At 36.0% G+C, this 22,078-nt stretch overlaps 1 protein-coding gene across 5 annotated transcripts; it reads right to left on the bottom strand.

Moving 5' to 3' along the window:
- Nucleotides 1–17: 17 nt before the first annotated feature.
- On the bottom strand, nt 18–19,674 carry LOC127434422 (carnitine O-palmitoyltransferase 1, liver isoform). 5 transcript variants are annotated; one of them, XM_051687159.1, is made up of 19 exons: nt 19,427–19,674; nt 16,929–17,071; nt 16,295–16,434; nt 14,600–14,954; nt 14,348–14,485; nt 14,034–14,111; nt 13,845–13,952; nt 12,803–12,890; nt 11,223–11,418; nt 10,604–10,792; nt 9,149–9,254; nt 7,235–7,351; nt 6,946–7,110; nt 6,677–6,805; nt 6,248–6,403; nt 4,954–5,067; nt 4,730–4,822; nt 3,472–3,627; nt 18–3,372 (listed from the first exon to the last, which is right to left on the bottom strand). In XM_051687159.1, exons 2-18 carry the CDS (start codon nt 17,067–17,069, stop codon nt 3,493–3,495), a joined length of 2,448 nt encoding a protein of 815 aa, XP_051543119.1. In that variant the 5' UTR covers nt 17,070–17,071; nt 19,427–19,674; the 3' UTR covers nt 18–3,372; nt 3,472–3,492. The 5 variants fall into 5 exon arrangements, with proteins under 5 accessions (XP_051543119.1, XP_051543120.1, XP_051543122.1 ...); XM_051687160.1 differs by having other exon boundaries at nt 18–3,627; nt 14,600–14,701; nt 14,783–14,954; XM_051687162.1 differs by lacking the exon at nt 19,427–19,674 and adding an exon at nt 16,679–16,769 and having other exon boundaries at nt 18–3,627; nt 14,600–14,701; nt 14,783–14,954; nt 16,929–17,068.
- Nucleotides 19,675–22,078: the final 2,404 nt, after the last annotated feature.

Below are 22,078 nucleotides of genomic sequence, written 5' to 3'. Positions count from 1 at the left end.
AACACCACAAACACATGTGTGCTTGAACCATGTTTAATTAAAAAATTGACCTTTTGTCTTCCTTTTCTTTTACAAACAAATTGTAAAGGAAGGACGAATTGCCAAGTACAATCGAGTACAAGAGAAAGTGTAAAGCTCTGCAGTGCACAGTAATATATCTGAAACCAAATGTGAGAAAAGGCGAGCAGATACAGAATACAGTACTGGCCCAGGAGAATGAATAAACATTCATAAGACAGATGAGGTAAAACATTGTCTTTCCAGACTAATATCAGCACTACACAAACTCTTGCAATTGTTACTGTTTTCAGTTTCAAGTTAATTATTAGAAAACTGACAACAGTAGTAATAACAAAAATAATAAAAATCACAAGTGAGGTTTGAAAAGTCAGATATACAGTTTAAGGTGTATAAGCAGTGTTAGGCAGTACAGAAAAAGATAGCACATTGTTTTGAAGTATATATCAATATTTCCACATTGACCATATAAGATGTGGAACCAAGAAATCATGCACTTGAAAGGCAACTTTATATTGTAACAACAGCTGAATAATGAGGATGCAACCGAGACCACAGATAGAGTATCATACTGCCCACAGGTATAGCTGCCAAAGGACTGCAAAGTGGAAATCAAAATGGTAACCAAAGTCAAACAGCCCTTGCCTAAATGTTAACATTGCTCCTTCATTTCAAATACTATTTTGTTCTTCTTAAATTGTAATGGCAACACTTCAATGCTATTAGGCAGAGGTCGCAGAGGACTAACAGCAAGATCAGAAACATGAAATGCTTTTCGATGTAGATTGTAGATTGATTATAGTGAGTTTTCGATGTATGAAACAGGCTGTGATATTTTCCAAATAAAATCCCATTCCTTTACCTTGTGAAAACACATTAACTAACCACCTACATGTTGTTTCAACATGCAACAATTTGGTTCAAACATATAACTGTTAATAGTCATCATATGGTCCATATCACATGTCTAACTGTATTAATGGAGATCTTTATCAGATGAAATCAATTTCAAGTTTTTTTTTGTGTTTTTTTTTTTAATTTACTGTAAAGATGGCAAAATGCCCTGCCCTTTAGTTTTGATTTTTTTTTAAACTCCCCATTTACAATGGAATGTTTATTTTTTATTAATGCGTACCACTATTAAATGCATACTGTATTATTCAAGACAAAATTTATCTCCACGTCACCAATCAGAAAGGAAAATTTAAACTCTAGTAGCAGAATGGCAAAAATATTACCCAAAACTACTTATTTTGGGACCAAAATATCCATAGGAGGTATTCAGAAGTGTGTGCAACTACTTCGAAATGAATTTTCTGGGTTCAATACAAGTTAAGCTAATTGACAGAGTTGTGGCAAAGATGATTACCACAAAAAATTATTTTGACTCGTCCCTCCTTTTCTTTAAAAAGCACAAATCAAGGTTACATTATACACTTATAATGGAAGTGAATGGGGCCAATTTTTGGAGGGTTAAAAGGCCGAAATGTAAAGCTTATAATTTTATAAAAGCACTTACATTAATTCTTCTGTTAAAAATGGTGTATTATTTGAGCTGTAAAGTTTTCGGCGTTTTGGGATTATGGCGTTACATCGTCATGGCAACGAAGGTGTAACATTGTATGCTAATTTACATAGAAAAGGTTAGTAAGCGATTTTATCACACTAAAATTATGTTAACACTCATACTGTTTACGTCTTGTGGCTATAATTTTCAAAACAAGTGAGTATTTCAATGTTGACGGATTGGCCCCCATTCACTTCCATTGTAAGTTAAATGAAAGAAAATGAGGGACGAGCCTCAATTATTTTTTGTAGTAATCAATATTATGCCACAACTGTAGCCGATTGAGCTTAACTCGTTTCGAATCTGAAATATTTCCTTAATTCTCTTCCGTATTCTTTTTTTTTTCAACCAAAGTAAACAAAATTTGCAACTAACTGGCCTTCAACAACGGAGCTCAACTGCGTATCTAGAAAATACTAATAGAAACATGTTGTTGCGTATATGTTTTCTCCTCAGGCATCATTTTCTTTTGATACCATTAGACATTCTCACATTGGTAAATACAACCAACTCCAAGTTCCTAAATACATTGTAGGTACAAAGTTATGGTTTTAAATTGACATTTGAGTCAAAAACACTGTATTTTTAAATAATAAAACAAAATGTACACTTAAAATGAATATGACTAAGTGAGATCAACATGTCATCTTCAATTTATCAGGACAATCATTTTTAAAACTACAGTCAAGTGTAGTATTCCAAGTCATTAGTCACTGAAAACTGAAAAATATATGGTAGTTCTGCTCTGGAATTCAAGTAAAACTGCACTGGATTTTAGTCCTAGGTCAAGTTATTCAAAGTCTTACACCTTAAAGAGCACCTATTATGGTTTTTAAATGTGCCTAATTTTGTTTTAAAGGTCTCATACAATAGATTTACTTGCATCCAAGGTCAAAAAACACTTTAATTTGCTCATAATTTAAATTGCAGCATTACCTTTTTTCCCAGTGTCAAAAACGACTCGTTCAATGATCCGTTCAAGAGGATTCATTTAAAACTCCTCCTTTCAGAGAGCCTACTCTGCTCTGATTGGTCAGATGTCCCAGTCTCTTGTGATTGGTCTACCGCTAAGTGTAGTGTATGAGGGCGGGTCAAAGTTTTTTGTTACCAAATTAGGTAGGTTAGTACAGGAAGTAAGTCTGGAATTACTAACGACTCGTTTCAGGTGTTCAGAATCGGTTCTTTCTTTTGGGAGTCAATAACTCCATTTGTCCTGCACTTTGATTTTTGAAACTTTGCAGACTTTTTTACATTCACAAACAGCTATATAACGCACTACATGAAAGGTAATATTTGAAAAACCATAATAGGTGCTCTTTAACATAACCTGTTAAAATGGAGAATTTCCATTGGGATGCGATGTATAGTACTATAAGTGCAGAGAACACCACAACTTGCGATTAAGTGCCTTCCTCAGCAGGTAGAATAGCGATTCAACATGTGATCTGAACCTACGTCAGTCTTTTACACTATTAAGCTAACAGGTTTGATCATTAGACTCCCATCACCCTGGTGGTAATGTATGCTAACAATTTAGATTCTTCATAAACTCTAAAAATTAGGACCAAATTGATTCTATATCATCTAAGAAACTGGCCCTCACGGTAAACACAAAAGGTTTTGCGCTATCAAACTACCTCTGTATTTTAATCCTCTTTCATAGTTTTATTTTTAAACTCACGGTTTTCGACGAAGCAGCTTCCACCATTATTACATTACATTGTTCATGGCTTCATGGCATCGACACATTTTTACAACAAGCATGGAATGTATGAATGCATATTTGTACGGATGAACAAACATGCATTCAAACGAGCATGGACACACACACACACACACACACACACACACACACACACACACACACACACATGTTTTTTTCTTGTTGTGGTCTATCTGTTCTACCTCTACAGGTCTTTTTTGCTCTTGGGTTTCTGTGAGTGGTTCTGCTGAGGTTTGGATAGGTCTGTCTTGTCTGGTGACATCAACTGCAGGAGGTCCATCATGGCCTGCCTGATCTGAGCTCCAAACAAATGAGAGTCCTACAAAAGAGGGAGTGAGAAAGCAGAAAATTAGAGAAGAATTATCATTTTATGTGGTTTCAAACTAATCATGTTAGATCTCTTTATCGCACCACTTTTTAGTCCCAACAGACATTTTTGGTCAGTTCCAGAAGTAAAAATCACATTCACTTTCTCCATAACATTCATAAACCTGGGGGGTTTCAAATTTTTTTTTGCTATAAATCAAAGTTTGTAATATTGTGATTCACCTTGAAGTTGATTGGTTTGGTTCATGGCTCACAACTCTTTTATGTAGGATCAAATCCTTATGGAAGAAATAAATGGGAATATACTTCCAGAACCAAGCCAGCTGAAAAAGTGGTCATGTTCTCCTGGCTGGCCCCGCCCACAGTGAAATCTCACTGGTCCAAAATCTTACTTCACATACGGTAGCTGTATATAAACATCAAATATGTTCTTACTGGCTGTGATTTTGTCACTATGCACGTGACAAAATTATTTTCGTGTTGAACGAGTGCAAAGGAAATGTCTTGACGCTTGAGAACTGTGGTGTGGCACATCATTAGGACTAGGAACGAGTCAAGATGGTCGACTAGTCGTCCAACAACCAAATAGTTGATTAGTAAAGTGGATTAGCATTAAATTTTTTCTTATTAATTGTGACATTTTTAGTGGTGATATTTTAATTAGCGTGCTAACAGCATTCTGTGCTTTAGCTGTTAGATAGTTTGTATGATAAAGCACTCTAACAATAAGTGCCATCTTTAAATACACCCCCTTTAAAGCACTGCTGCTACAGGCGTCCTTTGTCCACTGCGTCGCGAATTGCACTGTTTTTTTGTGTCATGCGCCCTGAGCATTGCATTTTTTTAAGATGATGCGTTAAAAATACTGCCACTTGCCTTGCATTCAGTTCCAGCTGTAATTGAACTCAAGAACGTGCTTTGGGTAAAGGCCCCCGAACATATGATCAGGGTCAAATGAACGCGACAGCAGCCTAATTATACAAGGCTTCCTTAAGACCGATTAGTTGACCACAGAAAACTAGTTTGGATAGCCTACAGTGTAATTTCTTTACTTTCAAGAAACTGGTGTCAGAAGCACATATTAGTGTACTAACAGTCTGAGGGCAGGAGTATTTGCTGGAAATATGGAAGTTGATCATGTTTTCTCCAATGATGATGTAAGACACGCCATAACCGTCATCTGCAACCTGTTGAGAGCACACAAATTAAAATGTATAACAAAACACATATAATATATAACATACAGTACACAATAACATAACAAATGAAAGTGTTCTTTATGATGTTTAAGTTGTGTCTAAGCATGAATATTGCTCACCGGCCCAAATCCTCCACCACAGGTAGTATAGTCTGGGTGATTGACAAAATCGAACAGCTCCACCTGCTGGAGAGGAGTCTGACTGGTGGAGAGACGCCATGTTTCTGAAAGCACCTGATGAACACACACGAAAGTCACAAAGCAGCCTTAAAAAATTGAATATTACCTCTTAAAAATATTTTATAAATAGATAGCTAGATGGGTGAATCTCACAAAATAAATATTTTTTTTAAAACTATTTTAGGATAATTAAGATTAAAAACAAAATTTTTTGTATTTTTCATTATTCTCAATGGTGATTTTCATTAGAATCTCATTAATTGGGGGGGGGGGGGTAGGTACTGGGTAGCTCAGCGAGTATTGATGCCGACTACCACCCCTGGAATCATGAGTTCGAATCCAGGGCGTGCTGAGTGACTCCAGCCAGGTCTCCTAAGCAACCAAATTGGCCCGGTTGCTAGGAAGGGTAGAGTTGCATGGGGTAACCTCCTTGTGGTCGTGATTAGTGGTTCTCACTCTCAATGGGGCGCGTGGTAAGTTGTGCGTGGATCGTGGAGAGTAGCATGAGCCTCCACATGCTGGGAGTCTCCGCAGTGTCATGCACAACGAGCCACGTGATAAGAAGCGCGGATTGACTGTCTCAGAAGCGGAGGCAACTGAGACTTGTCCTCCACCACCCGGATTGAGGTGAGTAACCGCGCCACCACGAGGACCTACTAAGTAGTGGGAATTGGGCATTCCAAATTATGGAGAAAAGGGGATAAAATAAATAAATAAATAAATAAAAAGAATCTCATTAATGTAATACAATGCTTTTTTTTTTATGTAGATCTGCTTAAATGAAAGGCAGTACAACAAATAATACTGTGATCTATACTTGTAATGTAAAAGTATTTAATTAATTAGTTAAGTTGTTATTTCACGTTAACTATTGCATTAACTAATGTTACAACCTTAAAGTAAAGTGTCATAATTTTCTTTAAGCAAAAAATTATTTATTGTTTCTTTCTTTTTATTTTTTGGTGAAATAAGACCTGGACATTTTCTTTCTTTTTGAGATTGGTCACCTGCAACTGCAAATTTTTTTAACTTCTTTGTTTGGCAGATGTAAACTAATAGCAGGGACACTCCCACACACACTCCCACACACACTCCCACACACACTCCCACACACACACACACACACACACACACACACACACACATACATACACATACACATACACATACACATACACACACACATACACACACACATACATACACACACACATACACACACACATACACACACCTCTTTGAGGAAGGGTGACTCCTCTCCCAGGTATTTGGAGACAATGTAGAGGCAGAACAGGTGTCTGTCAATGCCTGCACCAGTCATGGCCAACCTGTAAAGCTGCTGGTGTCTCTCAGACGCTGAACGGAACAGACGCCGACACACCTCCTTACTCTGCAGGACAGAGAGAGAGAGAGGTTTCAGGGGTGTGTGATTTTGTGCTGTGATACAAAAAAAAGAGTGTTCAACAACAGTTTTTGTTGTAGTATTGAAATTGGTTTGAAGAATTGTAACATTTCACTGGCATTGGTATTGACTACTAAAATGTTGGCATTGTGCAAAACCTATTGCAGTGAATGATAACATAACTTGTAGGAGTAAAGTAAAATGTGCATGTGCGTACTGCAAGCGTCCTTTATAAATAAGTCATGCTCAAGTGTTTGTTACCTCTCCATCCTCCAGTGCTCTGACGAAGGCACAGCTCTCGCTGGTGCAGGAACGCACGGTTTCAGTCCGCCCCTCACGGAACAAACGAGTCATAGATGCTTCATACGTCAAAGAGAATGTGCCTCGGTTCTGTATTGGGGGAGGAACAAGAGGAAAGGATGGATCAATGTGGTCAGATTATGCTGTGTCATTGTTCTGACTCTAAATTCAGACTGGATAAACCACGGTCGAAGAAACAATACATATCTGCACATCAGGTCTAGTCTTACCCTATAATAAGCCAGCTGTAATGCAATTTGAATGAAGGCATCTGGACTGATTTTACACTTTTTGATAGCACCCTTGCCAAAGTCTTCTAAAGGGAACACGTGGAAGTCGATGTCGTCAGCTAGAGCCTGAGCCACAGCTAAAGACTGTTCCACACGCTCCTGACACTAAACACAAACACAAGAGAGATAGAGAGAGAGATCAATTATTTAGAGGCTTAATTAACTGTCACTATATACCATATACAGTATGTATGTTCACATGAGAAGGTGTGATCATGTGAGTTTGTACCTGTTCAGGTATGTCCCAGGTTAATCTCTGAGGTCGAGGCAAGGAAGAGTCAACCTCACCTTTACAATGGCCCTCTTCATTATAACCCAGCTGGAAACAATCTGTAGTCATCACGTACTGAGGGAGAGAGAAATAGAATAGGGAACAGAAATGGAAAAACACAAACATAATAACTAGATTTTTACATTTTCTGAAGAAAACGTGAGTGGTGGCCAAAGCATTGCCATACGGTTGTTCGAGAGTTGTGGGTGGTGCCAGGGTATTGCTAGGGTGTTCTGAGTATTTTAGTATGTTGTGATGCAGTCGCAAGTGTGTTCTGAGTGTTTTTAACAAGTTGCTGTGTGGTTGCTAGGGTGTTCTATGTATTTTTATTATATGCTGTGCAGTTGCTAGGGTATTCTTAGTGGTTGATAGGGCATTGTGAGTGTTTTAATCATGTTACTATGCAGTCAGTAGGGGTGTCCTGAGTGTTTTTATTGTTGCTGTGTAATTGCTAGTGTGTTTGGAGTGTTTTTGTCATGTTGCTGTGTGGTTTTTAGGGTGTTCTGAGTGTTTTTAGCATGTTGCTGTGCGGTTTTTAGTGTGTTCTGAGTGTTTTTAGCATGTTGCTGTGCGGGTTTTAGGGTGTTCTGAGTGTTTTTAGCATGTTGCTTTATGATAGCGAGGGTGTTCTCAATGCTTTAGCATGTTGTATGCTGTTGCTATGGTGTTCTGAGTGTTTTTATTATGTTGCTGTAAGGTTGCTGTGGTGTTCTAAATGTTTTTATTATGTTGCTGTGAGGTTGCTAGGGTGTTCTGAATGCTTTTAATATGTTGCTATGCGGTTGCCAGGGTGTTCTGAGTGTTTTTGTCATGTTGCTGTGCGGTTTCAACGGTGTTCAGAGTGTTTTTAACATGTTTATATGTGGTTGCTACGTTGTTCTGAGTGTTTTTATCATGTTGCTGTGAGGATGCTAGGGTGTTCTGAGTGTTTTTAGCATGTTGCTTTGCGGTTGCTAGGGTGTTCTGAGTGTTTTTAACATGTTGGTATGTGGTTACTTAGGTGTTGAGTGTTTTTAGCATGTTGCTTTGAGTGTTTTTATCATGTTGCTATGAGGATGCTAGGGTGTTCTGAGTGTTTTAGCATGTTGCTTTGTGGTTGCTATGGTGTTCTGAGTGTTTTTAACATGTTGGAATGTGGTTACTTTGGTGTTGAGTGTTTTTAGCATGTTGCTTTGCGGTTGCTATGTTGTTCTGAGTGTTTTTAATCATGTTGCTGTGCAGTTGCTAGGTTGTCCTGAGTGTTTTTAGCATGTTGCTTTGTGGTTGCTAGGGTGTTCTGAGTGTTCTTATGTTGCTCTGCGGTTGTTAGGGTGTTCTGAGTGTTTCTATCATGTTGCTATGTGGTTTCCAAGGTGTTCTGAATGTTATTAGCATGTTGCTATGCAGTTGCTAGTGTTTTTTGCATGTTGTTATGTGGTTACTTGGGTGTATTTTTTAATGTTTTTTTTAAATGTTGCTGTTTGGTTTCTAGGGGGTTCTGGGTAGTTGCTTACTGGTCAAAACAGCCCACACTTAGGTCTCTAAGATATTCTGGTCTGGCTTCTAGATATGACTTTAGTTTAAGTGATGCATGTCTGTATGGCAAAATAAGTCTATGGAACTGAAAACTTTAAGTCCACTCGCTTAGAAAATAGCAAACAAATCCACATGATTTAAGGTATTGTTTAAGTCTGTAACATAAAACAATGCAACGCCGGAGTTTGATACTTGGGGTCAGGGATTTGTTCAAGTCCCCAACCCTAATTATGAGCAATAGTAACAGTGATGCTTTTCCTTGGCAAACACCACTAATTAGCCTCTCTGACTTTGCCATGTTAATTTGTTCATTATGTTAACATTGTCTCTTTTTTATACATTCACTCTCTCTCTCACCTCCCACAGGTGAGCCATTATAGGTGCATCTGCCCAGGAGTGCTCAGCGTTGAGTCCATTCTTCCCATTTTTATACACCACCACAGTGAAGGACTTATCAAACCACCTTAGACACACAGTGAGCAAACACGCAGTTTCAAAACACTTTGAAAGAAAGCGACAAATAAATTAATAACACTTTACAATAAGGTTCCATTTGTTAAAATTAGTGAACTACATTAGTTAACATGAACTAACAATGAACAATACTTAAACAGCATTTATTAATCTTTGTTAATGTAAATTTCAACATAAACTAATGCATTGTTAAAGTCAAAAATTGTATATGTTAATATTAGTTTATGCACTATGAACTAACATGAATAAATAATGAACAGTTGTATTTTTATAAACTAAGACTAACAAAGATTTATAAATGCTGTGAAACATATATTGTTCATTGATAGTTCATGATACCTAATGCATTAACTAATGTTAACGAATGGAACCTTATTGTAAAGTGTTACAATTTTTTTTATAAAAATATGGATTCACAAATTATATTGTTAGCATAACAATGTGAGTGAAAAGTTGGATTGAAAATGTAAATGTCACATTTTATGATGTAATTTGATGTATATTTGTGACTAGTGAAATTTGTGATTTTATTAGTTGTTTGACTAGTCCACAATATATATATACACACACACACACAGTACTGTGCAAAAGTCTTAGGCACATAAGATGTTTCACAAAAGCATTTGTCTTAAGATGGTTATTTATATCTTCAGCTTTAGTCTGTCTATAGGAAATATAAATGTTAGACTCCCAAACATTACATTTGCATATAGAAAAGATTAGAATAGAAGAATAGGGAGCCCTGCAACAGATGTCATGGCCCCCACAAAGCCCCCCACTGAACATCATGTCAGTCTGAGATTACATAAAGAGACAGAAGCAATTGAGACAGACTAAATAGATGGAGAATTCACCACAGTTCTTCTAAGAAGCTTGAAACATCCTATCTGCCAACAACCAAGAAAAACTGTCCAGGTGTATCTAGGAGAATTGGGGCTGTTTTAAAGGCAAAGGTGGTCACATCAAATATTGATTTAGCTTTTTTTAAGTTTACTGGACTTTGTATGACATTAAGTGATAATTGAAAACTATTTATGTCATTATTTTTGAAGACATCCTCACTATGCAACATTTTTCACAAGTGCCTAAAACTTTTGCACAGTACTGTATATAAAATCTTATTTATTTTACATTTAAATATTTCATAGAAACAATGTTTTAAAACTTTGTTTATTTCCAGATAAACAATCTTTCAATGTGGACTTAAACCTCACTGCATGTTGAATATTTATGAGGAGATATTTGGTATTTCTGTAGACGAGTTGTCCTGAACATTAGATAATGCTGAGGTTAATGTTTTGCGAATTTGTTTTGGACAGAGTGACCGGGTCAACTCACCTGTCGTAGCACCTGCCGTGCAGCAGGGACTTAGCGTAGCGATCCAAATTGCCAGCTGGGTCATCTCCCATCATGCCTTGCTCATCGTCGTCCAGTGAAACAAAGAATGCTGCTTTCTCGATGCAGTCTAGAGATCTCTTATTCACCCCTGCCCCAAAGAATTCCTTCCTGGCCTGAGCCCAAGGGATTCTAGAAAAAACATCTCATCATAAACTTAAAAACTTGGCATTATGCTGGTTCTTCTGTGTTTTAGACATATTACTAATATTAATTAATATAATAGCTATTATATTAATGCGATAGCATTGTTTATGATTTAGCAATAATTAAAAAAAAGGCTAAATAAATAATCCCCTACCGATAAGCTGCAAGCTAGATGCTAGACTTACAGTCAAATTTACCATATTACAGTTTAGCATCAACTATCTAGAACTAAGTGTACATAAGTCATGAAAGACGTGCAGAAACTGGCCTTCTCACAGCTGCCCTGATTCTTAGTGTACAGTCACTGAACCTTTGGCCTTAAAAACAGCATGTGTATTTACGCAAACAGCTTTGAGTACGTGTGTTTGCTTTTCCGTGTCAAACAACCCTGTTGATGTATATCAGTAGACGCTACCTGTCCCCTGCAGTCAGAGCTGCTAGTTTGGCCTCTCCAGGCGCTGGGGGTGACATGTCGTCAAGGATACGCTGAATCTGGTGTTCGATCTCTCTGGGAGACAATATGCGGCCGGCGTGGTACAGCCACAGGCGGAAATATCGTCCTCTGTGGAACACGGCGACATACTCGCTGTCCTGCCAGTGGACCAGTGAATCTAAACAAACACACATGATACATGTTAAAATGATGTATACAAGTTCTGTTGTGTTCATGCTTTGTGCTTATATGTTTTCCTTTTGAACACCTCCAGGAACTCAACAGGTGTCAAATATTCAAATATTTATTAGTAGATTTTGAGGTGATTTGTTTAGTTATAGCATCCTGGGAGGTGATTTAAGAACAAAAAAAAAGCTAGGGTTAGATTTACCATTTTTTATGGTAAATACATAAACTTGTAACCAGCTTGTGGCACTTTAACCAAATTAACGGGAACACAATTGTCCACAGAAATGAGCTAAATCTGACTAGGTTGCATTCCATACCAAAGGACTCACAACCCTTCGAAAGGTTTACCCTCCAGTGTGAGAGCTTCGGAGGGTTGAAGGGTGTAGGGCTCACAAATATCAATTATTCGATACGTACTTACGTGAATATTCCGGGGTCAATACAAGTTAAGCTCAGTCAACATTATTGATCACTACAAAAATTTATTTTGACTCATCCCTCCTTTTCTTTAAAAAAAGCAAAAATCTGGGTTACAGTGAGGCACTTACAATGGAAGTCAATGGGAAAAATTTTTGAACGCTAAAATACTGTTTCAAAAGTATAGACACAAGACAAACGATGTAAACATAATTTTCATGTGATAAAATCACTTTATAACCTTTTCTGCGTCGAGTCATAGCCAATTTTACAACTTCGTTGCCATGACGATGTAACGTCAACCAACCCTAAAACGACTGTAAAAATGACAATTTAAACAACTTTACTGCTCAAATAATACATGAGTATTAACTGAAGAATTAATGTGTTAATTAAAGTATTAAAGTGCTTTTATAAAATTATAAGCTTCATATTTCTGCCTTTTAACCCTCAAAAATTGTCCCCATTCACTTCCATTGTAAATGCCTCACTGTAACCCGGTTCTGGTTCGTTTGGCAGCGAAGTGTCCATCATTTAAACCCTATGGAAACTTATGTTTCAAAGGGTCCTTTGAAGCAAGTAATTAATTATGAGCACTTCAGTTTGGAACGGCACTTCAACATGGCGGCCACAAGCGTTCCTCCTTTGAAGTGCCCTTCGGAGGCATATTTATCCCGTTCGGAACACAGGGAAAACCTCCCTTTGGGGGCATGCTCAAAGGCCAAATTGATTCAGGTAAATAATGATGTTTTTAAATATAGTAATAATAAAAAAAACCTGTTCTCTTCTAGGGCTAGGTTTGGTTCATGTTTATTCTAATTAACTTTATATAAAACATGCTCATTCCTCATTTAGATGGTTCAGTAAACATGTATAGAAGTGTGTGTTGCTTGGTCTCTTTCAGAATACTTGCAAGTTGTTGTAAGTATGTATGCATGTGCATGTTAGCGTGTTACCCGTCTCTTCTCCTGGAATGCGTGTGGTGTTGAAAATCCTCTCACACTGTGCTGCACACAGAGGAATATTTAAACCCGGAACACGACTCTGACAGACAAAGAGAGAGAGAATAATGAGTCTGGAGGAAATAGGTGTTATTTTACGACTTAGAAACAGTGAAGCAGCCAAACCTACAGGGATAATGGGAGGCTACAGTACAGCAGCTAGTTTGTGCTCCAACACACATTCATTCTCAATCACATGTTGCAAAGGCCATATTCTGAATCATTTTCCCCATAAGTTCACTTATGATGTTAATCAAGGTTTCATGCATCAAAAACTGCCGTGATCTGATATGATAGGCATTGGTGAGAAACAGATCAATATTTAAGTCTATAAATCTCCACTTTCAAGCAGCCCTTCTAAGTGCTCTTTTCACCTAAGTGTTCTTCTTTTGTTTTGGGCGATTTGCGTTCATTGTGCATTTCACCACATACTGGGCAGGAAGGAGAAAGGACTTAAATATTTATCTGTTTCTCACCCACACCTATCATATTGCTTCTGAGGACATGGATTAAACCACTGGAGCCATATAGGTTACTTTTATGCTGCCTTTATGTGCTTTTTGGACCTATAAAGTTTTGGTCACCATTCACTTGCATTGAATGGACCAACAGAGCTGAGATATTCTTCTAAAAATCTTTGTTTGTGTTTTGCAGAAGAAAGAAAGTCATACACATCTGGGATCGCATGAGGGTGAGTAAATGATGAGAGAATTTCCATTTTTGGGTGAACTTTTCTTTTAAAGCACTTACAATGGAAGTGAATGAGGCCAGTCCATAAACGTTAAAATTCACACTGTTTTAAAAGTATCGCCACAAGACATAAATATTATATGTCAACATAATTTTAGTGTGATAAAATCTCCACCCATAGCTTAAGAAAGCTCAGTGCACAGCTAAAAATAATTCTGCAATCAATCTCTGTCACTGCTTGGGGCGACAGGAGCAGGTTTTTACACCTCACCCAATACCATCTGTCAGGACTGCAATGTGAACTCACAGGTTTGATTTCCTCTCTGTTGAGTTTCCTGCGGTACAGGAGACAAGCATGCAGTGTGTTTCCAGCTCTTGCCGCTTGAATTGGTGTCGGTGTCACATACAGGAAGTCCTGAGAACAAGAAGAGGAGGGGTCAGAGGAGGCAGATATCAAGACAACTTACACACAAGAAGTTGTATCTGTGAGCTGTACCATTCCATAGTAGTTGCTATTAACCATAATTGGGCTACGCCCCCTCAGGTAGATATATTCCTCCCACCAATCACTGACCTTAAAGAGACAGAGACAAGAAAAAGGAGTTTTAAGCTTTAAAGTTAGTCACTGTCAACTGCTATTGTATGGAAATCAGCAGTCGTGACATTCTTTAAAATATCAACTTTTGTTTTTCCATAAAAGAAAGAAATGTCATATTTTTGGGTTTGGAACAACATGAGGGTGAATAAATGACAGAATTTTCATTTTTGGGCAAAGTCTATGTGGATTGTTTGTTTGCTGGTTGCACTCACATAGTTGGAGGCCCACATAGCTTTGAGTTTGAGGTACCACTGCAGACGATTCCCCAGACTGCTCTCAAAATCTTTGGCTAGAGTCACCATCCGCTCATATTCAGCATTGCTCATCAGTGGACGTGCAGATTCCAGGTACTAGAAAGAGACATCGTTTGGAATGTTGATAACTAATAATGATGTATTCAGTTGTTGCATTGAATGTTCACATTAAATATCTTGCAATAGTAATGAAAGACATGACATTCTCACCCTCTTGACTGTATCTTTGACCGCTGGAACGGGCAGGTTGGGCAGAGACCCTTGGTAGCTGTACAACAGAGGCTGCCTGCCAGAGAAGATCCGAACCATGGCCTGAAAACGAGTACATTTAATTATTATTACACTCTGGATGACTGTAGGTAAGGTGTGTTTGAGAGTATTGCTAGTACTAACCGCCCAGATTTTAGTGGTGTTGGACACTTTCCCGTGTTGTTCAAACATCCAGCCGTGGTAGGACAGTAACTGCTTCAGACAGAGTCTCATGGTGAAGATCAAAGACAACCAGAGGACAGTGCTGAATAACACTGCAGAAACCACCGTCCTACACTGCATGCTCAAAGAATCACTGCAGAGATAGGGGTTAATATTACAAGTTACAGAGTTATTATTATTTCTATTACCACAAAAAAATATAAAAATAAAAAATATGGTAAAAAATACAATAATTACATAAAATATCTATATTATTATTGTTATTAAAAATACCTTTAAATTTGTTATAAAATATGTTTAATATTATTTTTATTATGTTAAAACAATGCTCAAATGTAAATAAAAAACTTTTAAAATTAACATATAATATGTTTAGTACTTTATATTACCATAAATTAAAATAAAAACAATTGTAAAAAAATATATATCACAATATTACTTCTTTCCATAAAATTAAAATAAAACTAAATTTAAAATTAATATAAATTCAATATTATTTTTATTATCATAAAATAATATTAATATAAAAATTACTTTTAAATATAACATAAAATATGATTATTATTATTTTGTATTACCATATATTAAAATAACATTTACAAAAAAAAACCCCAAAGATTATAATATTATATTATTATTTATTTCCAGAACATAATATAATAAAAATACATTTAAAATATGTTTCGTATTATTTTTATTACCATAAAACAATAGTAAAATAAAATGTAATATGTAACTTTAATTTCTTTAATTTCCATAAAAATATTAAAATAAAATATATTTAAAAACAGAAAATACATACAAAAATATGTTTATTATTATTTAATTACCATAAAATATTAAATAAAATAATAAGTGTATTTATTTTTATAAACATAAAATTAATATTAAAATAAAAATAAAAAAATAATAATAATTTAAAACATACAAATTATACAAAACATTTATTTTATATTAACATTTTTCTGTATTGATCCTTTGGCCAAATAATATGTCATTTTGTATGTAATATGTAATATTGTATGTCAACAATCATGACAATAAAGTCCTTTTAAAATTGAAAAATTGAGAGAAAGAGAAAGAGAGAGAGTTACACAGCTGTCTTCAACTTCTAAAAATAAAATGATGAAATTACAAAACACAAAAACATGATTTTCATGTTTTGATTATGCTTTTGTCTGAATTAAGGCATATGATGGTACACACCTTTTTGGGCGTGTTCATGAGTTAATGCGTGTGTACCCCTATCTTTTGAAAAGCTTGTAAATTGAGTTACACAAGAGGATGACCAATCTTTCAGTATATCTTGAGAATATCTGAGTCTCTACAGCTTATCTCACACTGCAGACAATTCAGATTTGTTTAGCATATCCTATCTTTAGACTGAAAGTCTGCAATTATATTTGCAACGATTCAAATAGGATTTTTGTGAGGCAGCAATGTGATTAGAACTATGATCCATCACTCTTTTACCTGACCGGTAGGTGTTCCTGGATTTTAGCAATGAGGCCCATTGAAGGGTCCGAGCGGGTGTACATGGTGGCCAAAATGGCTACGACAACAAACAACCAGGAGGAGGGGCTAGCAGGATACACGCCAGTGATTACGTTGTTCTGTACGAGAGAAGGAATGTACGAACGCAAGAGAAAAATGAGGACAGACACCCAGAATAAACAAAAGAAAACTAATAACTTTCAAATCATGCTGGATAAAGAGTTAAGTTAGATTTTCAACTTAGGACAAGAAAAAAAACTACATACAATACAAAAATCACACAAACATGCACAAATATCCATAGAAAACTATGTTTACAGACAGATTTATTAATTACAACATGAAATGAAATGTACTATTTACATTTTTAATAAATGCTCTTATTGTGATCTAATTGTGTGTGTGTAGTCAAGTCCTATCCATCAGGAATTGATTGGATCATGCAAACTGGCATCTATATGACAGGAGAAAGTTACTACATTTCGATTAAATATTACTATAAAAATCTTTCTATGGACAGATAAATCATTCATAATTTGACCAGAAATGTGTATAAAGAAAGTATATTGACTTTAAAGCCTAGTATGTGTCATGTTTTTGTGATAGTCTTTACCTTCAGCCTTACGACACGTTTCTTCCAGGACCGCAGGCCTGACAGATAGACCTGTCTCAGGGCCTGATGAGAGAGCTGCAGGTCGATCCCATCTGGAGTGATAGTAAACTGAAACGCCACAGCCTGATGCGCTTCTGCCATTTCTAGAGAGAGAGAGAGAGCTTTTAAAACAACAGCATCAAATTTAATTTAAGCAAAGTGGCATTATGTGGACATATACACATCCAATTCCTATCTGTTCTATGTCCCATTTATGTGCATTCGCTAGTTGTTAGTACATCATCCATTATAAATCCACATTAACATTTTGTGATATTATGAAATGTGATATTAATGCAAAAGCATTGAATGCTGAATGCTGATACAGATGTATCAGCTTAGATGCATTTCATGCCTATAAAAATTGATCAACAAATATATCAGCGAGTTTCCAACCTCAAAGGGATAGTTCACCCAAAAATGAAATTTCTCTATCATTTACTCACCCTCATGCCATTCCAGATGTGTATGAATTTTTTTCTTCTGCAGAACACAAATGAAGATTTTTAGAAGAATATTTCAGCTCTGTAGTCCATACAGTAGAAGTGAATGGGTGCCAAATGGTTGACGATCCAAAAAGCACATAAAGTCAGCATAAAAGTAATCCATCTGACTCCAGTGTTTTATTCCATTTCTTCAGAAGTCATATGATAGGTGTGGGTGAGAAACAGATCAATATTTAAGTTGTTTTTTGGGGGGTTTTTGTGCTAGAAATTCTTCTCCCTGCCCAGTAGGGGGTGTTATGCATGAAGAATGTGAATCACTAAAAACACAAGAAGAAGAATGTGAAAGTGATCTGTTTCTCACCCACACCTATCATATCGCTTCTGAAGACATTGATTTAACCACTTCAGTCTTATGGAGTACTTTTATGCTGACTAATGTGATTTTTGGAGCTTCAAAATGTTGGCACCCATTGACTTGCATTGTATGGACCTACAGAGCTGAGATATTCTTCTAGAATTCTTCATTTGACTTCAGCAGATGAAAGAAAGTCAAACACATCTGGGATGGCATGAAGGTGAGTAAATAATGACAGAATTTTCATTTTGGGGTGAACTATTCCTTTAAGATGAGATTGGACTTTTCTCAACAATGTTTAGTGTGGACTTAAGGCCCTTCTTAGATAATTCTCATTCACTCTTCCCCTTTATTTAGCCTTGTCATGTTTTCAGTTCTCTTTTTGATAGACTAGATACTCAAAGGTTATGCACAGTAAATATAAATATATAAAATCACTCCCACATCTACATCCAGACAAGATGTATCTATGGCAACAGTGTTGTCATGGTAACTAAGTGCAAAAGGTTCCCTTATCTCTGCATGTCTGCTCAACCAAAACACAGTAAAAGTATTAAACCAGATACGCACTGTGTGCAATTACACTTTCATACATACTGTGACAATAATTATACATACAACACATACAGATTCAAGTGGCTTGATAGGCATGGTAACAAACAAACAAACAAAAAGCTTTACATTGCAAAAGCATAAGTTACATTATGTACATTACGACTATCTTCTATTTTGCATTTTTTATACCATTTTTTTTTACTGTCAGCATATCAAATAAATCATAAATCAGATTTTAAACCCCAGACTTTTAGTAAGGTGTCTCAGACTTTTGGACTCCTCTGTATACACTGTTAGACATACAGCACATATCCAGTATAATTACAGGCATAATAATATAAATTAACTATTAATCAAAATATTAGTTATCATGACCTAAATGTACCGAACTATGAGAGAACATGCAAATGAGGAACTGACTTTAAACTGCACTATCAAAAGTGTCCAGAAGAGGGCAAACCAAACGCATGAATTCTGCATGAACTTTAACCCAATTAAAAATAACACCCTTAAATAAATTCATATACGTTGTACTAACATACTTGAGTGTGATCAGTTGGAATAAAGCGTCCTAAAACATGTTTAAAAGATAAAAAATAAAATAAAAATAAAACTATAAGAAAGAGGTGTCTATGTTCATACATCAGCTTGCTCTTCTCCTTTACTAAGACAGTGCCTTTTAAATACGCAACCTTAAAATAGTAGCCAATCATAAAATAGTCATAGCAATCACAATAAATGTGGCGGTAAAACGCACCCGGTCCCAAAAACCAACATACTCAGCCATGAATTATTAATTTACCATAAACCTACAATCAGAGGCTTGATTTATAGACGCAATACAAGCAATTCGTAAAAAATGTCTAAGCTGAAATCCACTGGAAATGAGAGCAGATACTGCTTGAACTGTCAAATATCAGTATGACCAAGGCCAAAAACACCGCATGATGGTTAGCACACAAGCTAAAAATACAAAACTGCAATCAGTACAAAAAAAATAAACACATTTTCTATAATCCATCCAGCCCTCGTTTCTATATTACAATAGATCACCATGCATTACATCTGCATTACGGTGACAGGCAGAAAGCATCCTTCCTAACCTGCTGTTTACTGATGCACTGATGACGGGAACAAAGTGACGGTCACGTCTTCTTTTCCTCTCTTCTGCTTTTGAGGAACATATATATAAAATAAGAATAACAAATTAAAATCACGCGCGCGCACTATTCTCAATATACGATGCTGGTTGGGCGCTACAATGGAACAATACAATGGAACTCAACTGGGTACAAAGTATCTTTGATACAAAGTGCGAAAGAATGTAACAGATACAGCGAAGAGGGCGGGAAAGAGCGGCTCAGAAGTGAGCTGCGATTGGTCGGAAGGTGATGACGTTAACCCGTCCTGGTCAATGGTCGCTGCGTGCGGTAGAACTGTGGAACATCCTGACGTGCGAGTTGGCGAATAATAGGATAGAGTGAACTGTAAACCTGCTCTGATTGGGTGTCATCGCTGTCAATCAAAGATTATGGCCAGGCAGCAACGAAATGGCTTTTACTAGTTGAGCTCGGGTGTGGGGTGGAGGCAATGTAATAATTTTAAAAGAAACATTTCGAAGTTAAATAATGAAGTAGCGCTAAATAGTTTGTGTAAAACTATTTCCTCTGCTTGATAAATAGTGAATACTTTCACTGCGTGATCACTTTAGTTCATATAGACAACAGCTCTAGTGTTTTGCGTTTAATCTTGTTTAAGGATTCTTCAGGATTCGTTTTCTTCCATAGAAATGGGGAAAGACCACCCAGCCCCTGGCTTACATAAGATGATCATCTGACGTATTTTAGAGCAGGGCTTAACTGTGTGACACCGTGAAACATTTTTCGTAGAATACATCCCATTTTACAGTTACTGAAGTCTGGCTGCTCTAAGTAAGTAAGGCGGACTCTTATGTGAAACTAGACCCAGATTTAATTCTGTTTCATTGGCTCTTATTGATGAAATCAGATGTGATGAGAATCCATCATTGACATTTAATCTTGGGCGCCCTCTAGTGGTTTTGTGGCCAATAACAGCTGCATTGTTGTGCAGCCTTCCATGAAGAACTTTCAAGGTGTGAAGTATTCCCTGCAGGACAGTAAACATTCAAAACACACAGCTGTTATTCTACTAAAATTTTGGCCAGCTGAAAATCTTTGAACTCACTTTGAAATACCAGTGTATTTTACATTTGAAATATCAAAATGTAAATACAGAAGTGTGATTCAGAAGATGGATGGATGGTAATGAACAACATGTAACCTGGATTATGTAATCAGATAACACAAATAAAGTACTTTTAATTAGATGACATTTTTAAATGTGTGCAATCAGATTACAGTATTTTTATGGATTACATGATTACATATAGATTACATTTCCTATCAGTCTTGACTTTCAAAGAATCAAAACTTTCAAGAAGAGTCTAAAATTTCTTTAAGTAATCCAAAAGTAATCATATTACATTACCTTAAAAGTGTAATCTAAAATATTTAGTTACTGATTACAATTAATTGTGTAATTTTTCAATCAGCACCAAATTACATTTCAGAAGTAGGCCTAATCTACCTAACACATGTCTTACACAACACAGTTTTCATTTATTTTGGTTTACAGAAATGCTAATTAATTAATTAATTATGTTGTAATATTATTATTATTATTATTATTTTGGCAACATTTCACAATAAGTTTCCATTTGTTAGCATTAATTAACTACATTAGTTAACATGAACTAACAATAAACAATACTTTGACAGAATTTAATAAGCTTGGTTAATATTCATTTCAACATATACTAACACATTTTTAAAATCAAAAGTTATATGTTAAGATTATTTAACGCAATATGAACTAACAATAAACAATTGTATTTTTATAAACTAACATTAACTAAGATTATTTAATTCTGTAAAAGTATTGTTCATTGTTAATTTGTGTTAACTAATGTAGTTAATTAATGCTAACAAATGGAACTTTGTTGTAAAGTGTTGCCAAAAAAAATAAAAAATAAATAAATAAATACAAATTATATATATATATATATATATATATATATTATAACATAATTAATTAATATATTGTTAATTGTTAGTTCATCATACCTAATGCATTAACTAATGTAAACAAACCCTTATTGTAAACTGTTACCAGTTTTTTTCATTATCACATTTAAAAGCATGTGATAACTTACCTTACCTGATATTTATGAATGACACCCTTATTGCTGTGTTCACAAAGTTTTGTATTTTGAGTTAGAAAACAGTTAACTTCAAAATATAGTTGACCCTTGCCTTCGTGTATCACAGAGTGGTTTTATTGTGTTCACTGGTTTACCCAACAACTTTACAGCATGTACTAGAATTTTTCTTTGGAGGACAGAATTCACAAAAACAGCAACTAGGTTAACAGTAGGGTTTTTGAAAACCAACATACGCCTAGATAGCCACAGCTAGAGAAAACAAGTATTTGTGTAACTTGACTTTTGACTCAAAACCTTAGAATTATTATAATAGAGCCATTGTGACAACTTGCCCCGGTGATCAGCACAGCTGCAAAATCGGATTCACAAAACCAAACACACGCAATGCCGGATTTGACCACACGAGTCGCTGTTTTACGCCTTCCACTAGCAATGAGCCCGTGATGAGAGCCAGCAGGCAGCGCAGCATCCCGCATCACAAACAGAAGGATGCTGGCGACCATGTAAAACAAAC

The sequence above is a fragment of the Myxocyprinus asiaticus genome, chromosome 44 (genome assembly GCF_019703515.2).
Source record: "Myxocyprinus asiaticus isolate MX2 ecotype Aquarium Trade chromosome 44, UBuf_Myxa_2, whole genome shotgun sequence".
Taxonomy (NCBI): Eukaryota; Metazoa; Chordata; class Actinopteri; order Cypriniformes; family Catostomidae; genus Myxocyprinus; species Myxocyprinus asiaticus.
This window is presented reverse-complemented; position numbering and strand designations above follow the sequence as displayed.

What these genes read in the sequence shown, in the direction of transcription:
- LOC127434422 (XM_051687158.1), bottom strand. Translation starts at nt 17,069, where the DNA reads ATGGCAGAAGCGCATCAGGCTGTGGCGTTTCAGTTTACTATCACTCCA. An exon ending in CAGGAACACCTACCGGTCAG is followed by an intron (nt 14,955 to 16,294) that starts GTAAAAGAGTGA and finishes CTATCTCTGCAG; the next exon opens with TGATTCTTTGAGCATGCAGT. An exon ending in GTGGTGGAGGATTTGGGCCG is followed by an intron (nt 4,823 to 4,953) that starts GTGAGCAATATT and finishes TGCTCTCAACAG; the next exon opens with GTTGCAGATGACGGTTATGG.